The sequence below is a fragment of the Strix uralensis genome, chromosome 22 (assembly GCF_047716275.1).
Source record: "Strix uralensis isolate ZFMK-TIS-50842 chromosome 22, bStrUra1, whole genome shotgun sequence".
Classification (NCBI taxonomy): domain Eukaryota; kingdom Metazoa; phylum Chordata; class Aves; order Strigiformes; family Strigidae; genus Strix; species Strix uralensis.
The window spans coordinates 3,724,517-3,737,713 of record NC_133993.1 but is presented as its reverse complement, the minus strand read 5'-3'; the positions used below and the strand labels follow the sequence as shown (position 1 = coordinate 3,737,713).

Sequence of the window (13,197 nt, the reverse complement as noted above, 5' to 3'; positions counted from 1 at the left end):
AATTTAAAAGAAAATTAAATAATTAAATAAATAAAAAAGATAAAAGAAAACACAAGATTTGAAGAAATTGCTTGTCTACATCTCATAGACTTTTAACTATATCTGTACAATTATAAATATACAATATGATCTTAATTTCTTATCTATATTTTATACAACCTGCTAAAACAAAGTAGTATAACAATGGCTCCTTTGAAAGGAATATATTGACTAGGATGGGGCAGTTGACGGGTAGAACTTGCAGGTGTTATTTTGGCTCTGAGAAGCTAAGAAACTAAGGTCACATTATTGAAAAAGGTAGAGACTGGTCATCCAAAGTCTGGTGTAATGAACCAACCTACAGACTGGGATTGCTGTGATGAAATGCAGACTCGCATAGTTGAGACTTGTCTAGTATAGACGTCCAGTGATAAACTAGTTACTTTAGGCATTTTTAGCACCCAGTAGAAATGCAACCTGCCCCGTATCCAAACACTAAGTGAATACAGTCCTAAGCCTATCACTCACTTGAGCAATAACCCAATAGAACTGTAACCTTAAATTACATCTTAAATCCTGGTTGTTATCCTGTTTTAACTAATCGTAGCTCCAAACTTAATCTTCACTTTCATAGTACTCCAGTCTTATTTTATCCCTTGTCCTGGTCTTACTCTAGTTTTAGCCTTAACTTAGTGAAAACTTTGACCTCAAAGGGAACTTTAATTCTACCTTCCCATCCTATTATAAACTTCTGAGTTTAGAGAAAATAAAGCTTTGACTTTCACAATACAATAGTGTGAGTTTCAAAAGCTAGGTAATTTTAAAACAAATTATATTACAGTTGCCTTCCCTCTATGGAACAGTTACCCCAACAAATATTTTATCCCTCAATGAAGTAAAATGTTCCTCCAATCTGAAAAAAAAAAAAAAAAACAAACAAAAAAAACCAACCAAAACCAAAACAGGACGTTAAAAAAGAAGTACATTTGTTAATAAAAGGTGAACAAACCAAACAAACCTCAAAGGTAAAAATACACAAAGCAGCCACAAGGATTTTGGTTCTTAAATCAGCTGCGTGTCAACAGACATAATCTGAAGAAAATACCAAGTTCAGTGCAATGACAATGTAGTAGTGCAGCAGCTGTGAAACAAAGAGCAACTAGTAAAGAGGTTTAGTGAAAGGTAGATAACAGACATCCATTATAAAAGAGACAAAGTTCATTTCATGCCTCAACACAGCTGACTGCCAAACGATTCGACGTGGTCTTTCTTCTTTTTGGTACCAATACAAAGAGACCCAGGAATGAGAAATTTGCCCTATAGAATTTTGTAACAGAAATATTAAATTTGATGTGAATGAAGTACGAATGGAGATGTGTTTTTGAAAGCCTCAGGAAAATCTGTAGAAAAAGGGTTAAAAGAATATTGTGTTTTAATTGCTATGTTACATTGCATATGATTTCATTCAAACAACCATAGAGCATGAAGCAAAAAAAGAAACTGAGTCAAAAAACATAAAAACAAGATGAAGAACAGGACCAGACCTATGAAATAGCTATGTAAGAAGTAGAAGGACAGTGAAACTAAGGGATTTTGCACACCTCTGGGTTGCATACTGGTGATAATGACCACACCATTTGGACACAAGCATCTTAATAGTTATGGGTGTGTAGAAACAGCAATGAGCGAAACCTTTGTGAGAATGAGTGTGAATGAATGAAACCAGGTGTTTAAAATTATCCCCTTCCCTTTCCAGAAGATTTCAACTTGTGGAGTGCTGCATTAATTGCATATATCCCAAGGTCACCTACATGCACCTCCCCACATATCAGTGAAATTTCCACACAAAGAAAATTTACTCCAAACCACCAAATGTAGGAAGGGTTTTAAAGCTTGTTCCAAATGGAACAGGTACTTCAGCTTGGCTAATAGCCTGGGCCCAATCCTGCAGCATTCAAACTACAGTTTCCATATTGAGGTCAAGCAAAAGAAATCTCCACTACCAGTGTGGTTATGCTGATCTCTGAAGGCTGTCTCTGCTAGGAAACAGTACGGATTTCAGCTGACTTAGTGAAATGACAGTAAAGGCAATAAAGGGGGTCTGAGATTTTTCAGTTTTTCAGTATAATGTTCTTTTTTTTTAGTTTGCTTGTTAAAAAGAAAGTCAATGTAAGTCATCTCAGGATAAATTAATTGCCTGACTTCAGAAACTTCACAACAACTAGCTAATGGCAAAGCGGTTAATTACATTTTTCAATGTTGTGTTTCTTTAAACCCCTCCAGGGAACTTAATTCGCCTATGTATCATTGGAACACTTTTTTCTTCGTAATTAAAACACTGGAGAACCAGAGTTAAGGAAACTTCATTTAAGCTTCTACTGACTTTGCTTCTGGGACCTGATTACTTTTACCTCTGTGAAAAGAGCTAGGGAATTAATTTTTTCTTGTTTTATTCCTTGAAAAGTCAAGACTGAAAGAAGCCTTTCCTTACAAAAAAGCTTAATTGCTCTAATACTATAACACTGATGTGATTAGCCTGAATCACTTTAAGGGACAACACATTTCAAATGGTTAAAGCTTTTAAATTCATGCCTCTTTTAAAGGTGTTTCAGACTATTTCCAAGAAGAAAGACATATCCAAAATCATTCATCCATTTAGAATAAAGCTTTATAGCTGCTGTAGGACCCTTCCATCAAACACTATCAGCAACATACTGTGTCCCCGGAATTCACCCCTTCTGCTCCCTGTTTCCATATGCCACATGTGCGTGAATGATACTCCAGAGGAAGAGCTGGCACAAAGAGAAACTGGTGCAGTAGACAGTGAGACAGGTCTTCAGCTAGTGTAAATCAGAATTTCACCTCTAGGAAGGAGCACTGCTTTTTGGTATCTAAGACACACAACCATTGATTTTGCTAGAGCCTAGCTCACTTACACTTATGCCATCCTGTCTCCTCTATAAAAAAGGGAGTTATGGTTAAATTATGCCATTTAGTGGATCACAGCTCCACAGGCTGTAGCCAAAATAAACCAAGGCAACAGTTTGTGGTTGGATTCATCTTCCCAACCCCAATATGTGAACTACTGTTTCTAATATACCTAACCTGATTTCAATCTAGTATTAATTTTATATGCTTTTCCTGTGCCTCAAAGAGAAAGGCATGGGACTCTATAGGGAAGATTCCCTTCATACATGTAAGGTTGATCCATACCCCAGCATACAGTATTGAGATTACATGGGGAAGACAGAGAGACTTTAGTGAATATGTCACAGAACGTAATACAGGCATTACCCGTAGGTATCCTTCCACAGAACCCCCATGGTGTGGATCTTTAAAAGGCAGGTATTTTTCATCAGCTGCTGCTGTCCCACAGATAAATTCAGGCCTCTCTTGAACTGAGACAGTGCCCATATACGGTTCCTTAGATGTCTATCAGAAATTAATTTAAACCATTAGTTTCGTTCAGAGTTCATAATAAGCCATAACAGAGCCAAACTCATGCTATGGACAAGAATAAAGAAGGAACAGGAGTTGCAAAGGCATTTTGTTGTCTCTTTCCCACCTTTTAAATATTAACACATATGTATGTGTTATACATATTCATGTATGTATGTGCATACACACAAAACCAAACACAGCACCCTACCTAAAGGAAATAAATGGACTGTATTTGTGATGTGTTATATAATGCTCGTAATTAATAGAGTACCAGGTTTTGTTTTAAAGGGAATGTGGAGGTGCATGTTTCTCTCCACTGAGGTTCTGACTACTCTGCTGGGATCCAGTTGAAGTTAGTAGGATTTTAAGTATTTATGGAAGAGACGTGTGTCTGTGGTCCAGATTAAAACCATATTTAAGAGGTCTTATCCCACCAATTCCCAATGCCTTTCTTGATCTGGGCTGCCAAGATCCTGACATGCTGACACAGTTTATGATTCTGGCAAGATCCCCTCCTTGTACCCTTCCATTGGAGTAGAAAGTTTGTCTGCTCTTACATGCTTAAACCATAAACAGTTCCGAGTAAACTACACTTGTGTGTACACAACCTATGCCAAATACAATGAGATCCTGTTCCAACGATTATTTTTAAATATTAGTACTACTGTTGGCACTATAATATGGGTCAGTAATAATACACCGGTAATCATTTACATTGATAAGGAAAATGTGTGTCTTTATAAATAGATAGCAATGTTGGGCATCTAATCTTAATTGTAGTGGGATATCTGACTAGATGATTTAAGCTTCTTTTCCATGTCTGCTGAACAAGTCCTAATGTGTTTGTGGGAAGGCTTAAAAGAGGTGGGTGAGTGGGGGTACATGAAAAAGACTGAACATGTCTGCAGGGCAGGAGACCAACCCTCTGAGGATAATCAAGACACCTCACCTCACACAAGGAAGAGATGAGTCCTGAGTCAGATCAAGAGGCTCCCTGACATGGCCTCAGAGCAACAGGAGGACCATACAGTATAACTGAGGCAACCCTTCATCTTTGTGCTGTGCTGCAAGGTACAAGCACCACTGCCCACCCAAATGGAGGGCCAGGACAAAAAGTGAACTTCACAGGAACATGTACATGGGGACAGGAAGGCGTGTTATTCTACTCTAGGGAATACCAGGTGCCCACAAGGGCTCTTCCTTCACCATTGCAGGTGCAGAGGGCCTGGCAGGTTTCAGCAAAAGTGCAGCAAAAGGGAAGGATAGGGGGAAAGTGCTTGAGAGAAGTACGCTTTTATTTTGACCATGCCAAAATAGGCCATCAGGCCATCAAAATTCTCAAAATTTTGGGGTGTCCAAGAGGGCATTGGATTTTTTTTTTTTTTTGTAGATAAAGGGATAGAGACTAGTAAAATCACAGTAATGTACCTTTTCAGTGAATGGTGTTAGTCATATAAATAAATGACATAGAACCTGCTGACAAAAAGAGCACATCTGGGTAACAGAAGCATGTACTGTTCCTCACTAGGAACTGTGAGCTCTCCATCTGAGAGCTTTTTATATATATAGACCTGATATTAAACCCTGCTGTTGTCATGCGGTCTATCATTTGCTGTGTCATGTAATAAAAATAACCAAAGTCTGCCCCAGTCAGAGGGTTCCTCCATCTTTTTTTCTGATAACATTTGCCCATTTGAGAGTCACTGTCTTATAACTCATGAGGGAGTTGAATATTTTCCTTTTCAGCTGTGTGTGTAATCCACTGAGAGAAGGGTGTCAAAGATCTTTTTTCCTCTAGTGATGACGATTTCGGCAAGTGTTATAGTGTTACACTTCAGAAACACCAACTGCTGTGTGGCCATGCAGGTAGAGGTCAGCACACTATGCTGAAAGGGGTCTAAATTACACACCTTCATATTTTCATCACCCTGTTTGTCATCGAATGTGAGATAAGTCATCACCATAATATCATTCATAGAATCACAGAATCATAAAATATCTCAAGTTGGAAGGGCCCCATAAGGATCGTCAAGTCCAACTCCCTGCTTCTCCTGTGATATGCAAGGCTCCCTCAAAATTTTGGCCATAGTAAAAGACAAAAATCTTCCAATTGATTGCATGTCATAGAAAAAATTTATCCTTATGCCATTCACCATGTAATATTCTGGTTTTGTATAAGGTTCTACATAATTTTGATTTTCAACAGTGTTGAAAAAAAATGGGAGAAATAATTTTTGCAACCCTCAAATCCCAGTGCTTGGGGAAAGCTGCTTACTTTCATGGGAAAAAGAAAATTTAAAGCATCTATGAAACATATATTTAGGCTGGGAACTTGAACAAATGCACTTTCCATCTTTGGTAACTCATAGTTTGTCCACTCTTTCATTCGGAAGCTATGCAGTAGCCATCATAGCCTTTGCCATTATCACAGTAATGTCAGCCAGGAGGAAAGTCTGATCAGAACACAGGTGAATTACTTTTTAGGAGATAAATGACCCATTCTAAGTGTTTCCCTATATTCATATTGCTTACATTAACAGTGGGACAATATAAGAAGTCGTGCATGCTGACAGCTTCAAGAATAATCTGAGAACAATCACCATGTCCAAACAGCTGGTGTATATGGTAAAAAAATCCATCTACACTCCAAACAAAAGTTTTATGTAATGGTACCTGATCTAAATTAACAAATCTATACTCTTCTACATATCTCTTAACCCCAGACCTCTGGATCTTCCACTCCAACACATGTACATGTGTTTTCTTATTATTCACATTTAAACTTTAATTCCTTATCTTTTCTAAGCAATGACATTATTCACACCCTTTTGTGAATATACATATTTAGTTTTAAATATACATGTGTAAACATACTTGAACAGAGATGTAAATGTATGTGCATGTGCATGAGCATGTGTATGTATATCCTGGCCCTAAGAAAATAAGCAACCAATCACAGGGCATTATTTTAAAATCATATGGGGTATAATAGCAGCAAAATCAGCAGCCCCAGAAGCAAGGAGCAGCAGGGTTACTCAGCCATGTGATTGGAAGAGGGGCAGGACCTCCGCATCAGGTGGGACATGTGACTGTGAGTGTGGGGTGGGGATTCCACTGCCATGAGGTGTCCTGGCACCTGCCACTTCTTGTCCTGGCTCAAGGTTGTGTTTTGGTTAATCATTCGGACAGGGCAACTTGTACTGAATTGCCCTTTGTCTTAAAGGAAGCCTCGGAAACCCTAGAAAACAGATAAATTAATCATTTGACATGTTGCTGGTGCAATATTTGATGCTTCACTATTGAATCACAAAATGAATCTTTGGCACTGTTGGATTCTGCTGCTTCTTTAATTTAGCTTCTAACATTGTCTTTTTAAAAGTCTGTGGTGAGTTTAATTTTTTGTTAACATTGCAAAGGGTTTTAATTAATATAAAGGTATATAAGGACTATATAATGTATGCTATGCGTTAAATATTAATGTATAAATACACAGTGGAATTAATTGCACTTAACTGTAGCCATGTAGATGGTATATCTTTAAGTCTGAGCTACCCATTCTTTGTAGGCAGTGAAAAGAAATAAGGACCTCCCAGTCCTGATTCATCTGACCCCTTGATATACTGCCAACACAAATTAAAAGAAACATTTTGGAGAGAGAGAGAAAGTGAGAGAGAAAGTGAGAAAGCGAGAGAGAAAGCAAGAGAGAAAGCAAGAGAGAAAGAGAGAGAAAGAGAGAAAGAGAGAAAGAGAGAAAGAGAGAAAGAAAGAGAGAAAGAAAGAGAGAAAGAAAGAGAGAGAGAAAGAGAGAGAAAGAAAGAAAGAAAGAGAGAAAGAGAGAAAGAGAGAAAGAGAGAAAGAGAGAAAGAGAGAAAGAGAGAAAGAGAAGAGAAAGAGAGAAAGAGAGAAAGAGAGAAAGAGAGAAAGAGAGAAAGAGAGAAAGAGAGAAAGAGAGAAAGAGAGAAAGAAAGAAAGAAAGAAAGAAAGAAAGAAAGAAAGAAAGAAAGAAAGAAAGAAAGAAAGAAAGAAAGAAAGAAAGAAAGAAAGAAAGAAAGAAAGAAAGAAAGAAAGAAAGAAAGAAAGAAAGAAAGAAAGAAAGAAAGAAAGAAAGAAAGAAAGAAAGAAAGAAAGAAAGAAAGAAAGAAAGGAAGGAAGAGGGATAGGGAGGAAGAGAAATGGGGAGAGAGGGGCAGGGTGCGGGGGAAGTTGTTGAAATTATTTGTTTTACAGTTCCTGTAAGTATGTGTCTTTGTCAGTGGACTATAGAAAACTCCTCCTGAATACTCATAAAAACGGAAAATTAAGTGATCTGGGGAATTGTAGGTGATGGCTTTCCATCCTGTGCATTTCCAGATGAGAATGTCTACAGAATATGGGAAGTCAGAGTTTGTGGGTTCATTTGTTTCCCAGAAGCAAAGATTACCAGTCATTTAAATGCAGAATTACTCATGACATCATAAAAAAGTGAGTTGTAAGGTACCTCTAGAGTTCACTGGTTCCAGGAATAATATGTTAAAATAAATAGTTAATCAATATTAATAAATAATTGTAAAGACATACACCTTAGAGTTTTATTAAGACCCCTGGGCATCTGAGACAGCGCTCCAGAACCACAGCTGCTGACACAGTTATGTAACCTTCACCCTTGAAACCCGAAACAACCTGCACACTCTGAAGAGACGAAGAAAGCGTTACCTAGAGAATGCAAAGAGACAAAATCTTCTCCATCTTCTGGCACATAATGTTTGCCCTCTGTCATCAGGTGGTGAGTGAAGCAGCTAAGGCCACAGGCAGTCTGGCTGCAGTCTCTGGTGCTAGTTCTGACAATCAGGCAGGGAGACAAATCGCTATGAGTGGGGCTGGTATTTAAAAGAGCTGAACCTCTGGTGCATGCACAGCAGTACTAAATACATGGGTGTGTGGGAGAGGATTCATGGCCAGAAGAGCAAGACTTCAGGTCAGAATGATGGAGTACCAACAGAGCCCCTGAAAGGGAGCATATTGAAGCTGTTAGGTGTTTGTAGGATTTTAAAGCTGGGATTGCAATAAGATGAGTGTCACGGGCAATACTGTGCTTGTCCCAGTACAAGGTCTTGAGATGCTGACTGCTCACTTTTCCTGAGGATGAAGGATGCTTGACCTTGAACTATGGATACCAAGAAGGCTGAGATCTTAACTTCAAAGAAAAGGGACAGATACTTGTTGCTACTGAGTTTATCAGTAAAGATCTTAAACAGAAATTGGGTGAAAGTTAGAATTACTGTGATTGGACTAGTAGTGAGTGATTGTTGTATTTTGCTTAGATTGCCAAAACATTAATAAGACTAACAATGAAGTTTCCTGGATCAGCATGTATTCCTTGATGCCCATGACCAAATTTTGTAGGTAATAGTAGTTAAAATCTCAGAATCTCACCTCACTTGGATCCACAGGTAGACAGTATTGCCCTGATAAATAATGATATGCCACCCTCTGATGATGACGTTAGCAGATCCAGGAAGGGTTTGATCATCATCCTTGTAACAGCAGATGCAATTTGTTTCCTTAGTAATTACACAATCATTTAGACTCAGGAGTTACCTATCAGTCAGAAATAACCAGGGCATAAATTCAGAGGTTATGGGTACAATTCATCTGTCCAGAGATAAAGATACAATTAGAAGTCTGAGCTAGACATGTAGAGCAGAATTCAAATAGTCAACCTTAGTCTGAACCACTCTGATGGCACTGGATGTTATCTCAGACATCTCCACCAGATCAGATGGTGAGACACAGGATCCATCCTTCTAGACCAGACAGTGGAGACCAAGCAGGTTATTCTGGAGCATGTAAAATCACACTCAACATCTGTGTTTAGGACCTGGTTTCCATTCCCACACTTCCAAAGAGGAATTGTATCTTTTTCCTTCCACGCTGTCTCTCAGGTCACTATGTTGACTTATTCAGATGTAGATATCTACATCAGCTGCACTGTAAATTATACAGTATGAACATCCCCATAAATAACTCATTAAAAGATAGCTTCACTGTAGAAAAGACCAGAATGAGTCAACACAATCATAGATTCTGGTTCTCAGGTCTCCTGCAACGTGTTTCTTTTTGAACTAAACCATTTAAAGGACTGAAAAGAGACAAATGAAGGAGTTCATTATGTAGCTTTCCTGGTAAATTCCAGTAGTGAAGACAAAATGCAGCAGTGAAAACGGGAAGAACGAATAGACCTGAGTTCAGAGCAGCCAGTCTTTTTCACTGTGGAAGGAAGTCTGCGTAAATCACAATTTGCACCTAAAGAGCAGAGGGGAGGCTGGTGAAGAGTCTGGAGCACAGGTCTTATGAGGAGGAGCTGAGGGAACTGGGGTTGTTTAGTCTGGAGAAAAGGAGGCTGAGGGGAGACCTCATCGCCCTCTACAACTATCTGAAAGGAGGTTGTAGCAAGGTGGGTGTTGGTCTCTTTCCCAGGTAACAAGTGATAGGACAAGAGGAAATGGCCTCAAGTTGCACCAGGGGAGGTTTAGATTGGATATTAGGAAAAATTTCTTCACTGAAAGGGTTGTCAAGCATTGAAGCAGGCTGCCCAGGGAAGCAGTTGAGTAACCATCCCTGGAGTCATTTAAAAGATGTGTAATGTGGCTCTTAGGGACATGGTTTAGTGGTAGACTTGGCAGTGTTAGGTTTATGGTTGGACTTGATGATCTTAAAGGTCTTTTCCAATCTAAACAATTCTATGATTCTATAAGCAGACTGATAACATCAGGGAAGTAGGTAGAAAACTGGGAAATATTTACCACCTATCTAAAGTGGTGCAGCAGAAAACAGCAAAGAGGGAGCAACCTCGATCACTTCTTTGCTGATTAGGGCTGAAGAAGCCAGAGAGTAGTAGATACTGAGCTGTGTGGGAGACTTGTAGATATAAAGCCAGGGAAGCCAAGTGCATCCATATATGTCTCTATAACCAAGTAGAGGTGAGGGGAGAGCGTTGTTTCTGCATTAGCTGGATGTGTAGGTTACGATATGGTACAGGACAGCAGAGTGGAGCGATAGGTTACTGCAGGAAACTTTCTGTCATGTGATGAGATGGGAAGAGACTGGAGCTGATCAAACCCCTTAGAGGGAATTCAAAGTGAGGCAAAGAGAAACTCGGATCAGATGGCGAAGGATTCGCAGACAGCTGAGAAATTAAATATCGGTTAATTTATACACACATCCAGCACAACGAGCCCTTCAGCTGTCCATGAACGAAAGGAAGAGATGGAGAAAACAAAGAATGTAAAGATATTTTTTTTTTAATTTCTAGGCATAACATGAAATTTTAATTTTTGACAAAAACATCAAGAAATGATGTAAGGAGTATTTTTTCTCTCTTACTTTTATTCCTTTCTTACTTTCCTTTTTTCCCACCTTTATTCTGAATTTTCCTCCTTTTTGCCACTTTCTCTTCCTCTGTCAACATTTAATTTCTCATTGGTCCCAGCAATGGAACAAAACTAAAACTATACTTAAACCTCATAATCCATACTGGTCTGAACATTTTCTCCTACTAAAGCATTTTCAGTATGCTTTATTCTCTACCTCAACATTGCTGGTGAAGTTACTAATGCAGTAATGTGCAGATGCCATCATGCAGACAGACTTACCGTCTTTGTAGCAAAATGGAACAAAAGTGTTTAAAAAAATGTAGGCAAAACCTCATAACTTTCTCCTGACACAAAAGAAGAAAAAGACGTGGGAGGAATAAAAGAACTTAGATAAATGGAAAGACTTTTAAAAGAAATCTGACCAATTTTTATGGTTTTCTTCATGAGGGAGGTGTCAAAATCCACAGTTCCATTCAAAATATATTTAAATTAAATTACTTGATACATTCTATGAAAAAATGTCAATTTGTTTTCCAGACTGCCATCACACTGATTCATGGTGGAGTAATTTCATAGACATATTTAGATAATTGCATTTTCTTTATGTTTCCAGTGTTCTGTTGACTTATTGGAAAATCAGTCACCGCTGTGGGATTTCTCTGGAGAAGGGTGGAAGTCTGAACGTGATCTAGACATCCTCAGCTCCCTTGAAAGACAACAGGGAAAAATGAAATATTTTGGAAAATACTTGAACTGGTATATGCCAGACAAAACTTAGGATGGAGTTAGTCATTCTCTGGGCTGGCTATACTGACATAATTAAGTATAAAGGAATTTTAAATTGTTTAATTGCAAACAACTTTGAAGCTGTTAGATGAATTCACCTGAGAGATTCATAAAACTTCCTTCAGATGTGAGTGATATATACGTAGTTTACTTTTCTAATCAGTGGATGTGATTGAGGCTAATTATGTAATTTTAGAGTGCCCTTCATTTAGCTTTGTTTAGCGGTCTACTCTAGAAGTAAATCTGCCCATGTACTCTAGAATTAAATCTGCCCACCCTAGAAGGACCTCCTTTTGTCAACTAGAGAAGGAGTAGACATGATTAGCTCAAGTAAAGCCATCTACACTGTAAAACACAAAAGTTAGCCTTCCCATGGAAGAGTGGACTGATACTTTATGAACTATATTCCATCCAGGTGCCAGTTCCCAGGGAAAAGAACATCTGATAAAATGTGGACTTTTCCAGCTTAAATTTTCAGTAAAATGACCAAGTTAGTGGGAATCTAAAATACTGGCTTCCAAGTATTTCACCATTATGAGTTCCCTAAAACTAGGAAATGGGAAAAGGTCATGCATTTTAGGCAATCTAAATACGCCCCAGGTTGTTCAAACATTTCTGTAGATTGACACTGGTGTTTGGGTTTTTTTCCATGATTATTGTCTGTTTTTCAGGGTTCTGCAGAGTGGAAATGGAACATGAGAACTATACAGTAGTTACAGAGTTTGTTCTGTTGGGATTGTCTCAAAACCATGAAGTCCAGATGATTCTCTTCTTCTTCTTCCTGCTCTTCTACATGATCATTCTGCCAGGCAACATCCTTATCATTCTCACAATTAGGGGGGATTCTCAACTGGGATCACCCATGTATTTTTTCCTGGCCAATTTGGCATTCTTGGACATCTGCTACTGTTCTGTGACCCCACCCAAAATGTTGGCTGACTTTTTCTCACACCAGAAGACCATCTCCTACAGTGCCTGTATGGCCCAGCTTTTCTTCCTCCACTTCTTGGGAGCAGCTGAAGCTTTCATGCTCATGGTCATGGCCTATGACCGTTACGTAGCCATTTGCAAACCTCTTCACTACACCAGGCTTGTGAAGAGAGGGGTATGCTGTGTCCTGGTTGGAGCTACATGGGCTGGGGGCTTCATCCATGGCATCATTCTATTTGCTCTCAGTATCCACCTACCCTTATGTGGTCCCAACATCCTGGACAACTTCTTCTGTGATGTCCATCAGCTGGTCAAGTTAGCTTGTGACAACATTTTCATTGTGGAGCTTTTGATGTTCCTCAACAATGGAGTTGTTATCATTATGTGCTTTACACTTCTCCTAATCTCCTACATTGTCCTGCTGCTGAAGCTCCGGACACAGTCCTTCAAGGCAAAGAACAAAGTAGCCTCCACCTGTGTTTCCCACATGATTGTGGTTTTTGTCATGTGTGGCCCAGCGATGTATATCTATGGCTTACCCTTCCAAGCTGTCCCAATGGAAAAAGTTGTTGCTGTTTTCCATACAGTCATCTTCCCCTTGACTAATCCCATGATCTATACCTTGCGTAACAAGGAGATCAAAGGCTCAATGTGGAAACTGGTCAGCAAATACATACTTTGGTGTGGGAAATTAAAAAAAAAATTTTGA

The 13,197-nt window shown here is 38.9% G+C and overlaps 1 protein-coding gene across 1 annotated transcript; it reads left to right on the top strand.

The window, feature by feature from the left end:
* Positions 1-12,246: 12,246 nt before the first annotated feature.
* On the top strand, positions 12,247-13,197 carry LOC141953250 (olfactory receptor 4N5-like). Its single transcript, XM_074891724.1, has one exon. It carries the CDS (start codon positions 12,247-12,249, stop codon positions 13,195-13,197), a length of 951 nt encoding a protein of 316 aa, XP_074747825.1.

Bases quoted from the DNA above. Each gene is read 5' to 3' on its own strand.
- LOC141953250 (XM_074891724.1), top strand. From the start codon at position 12,247: ATGGAACATGAGAACTATACAGTAGTTACAGAGTTTGTTCTGTTGGGA.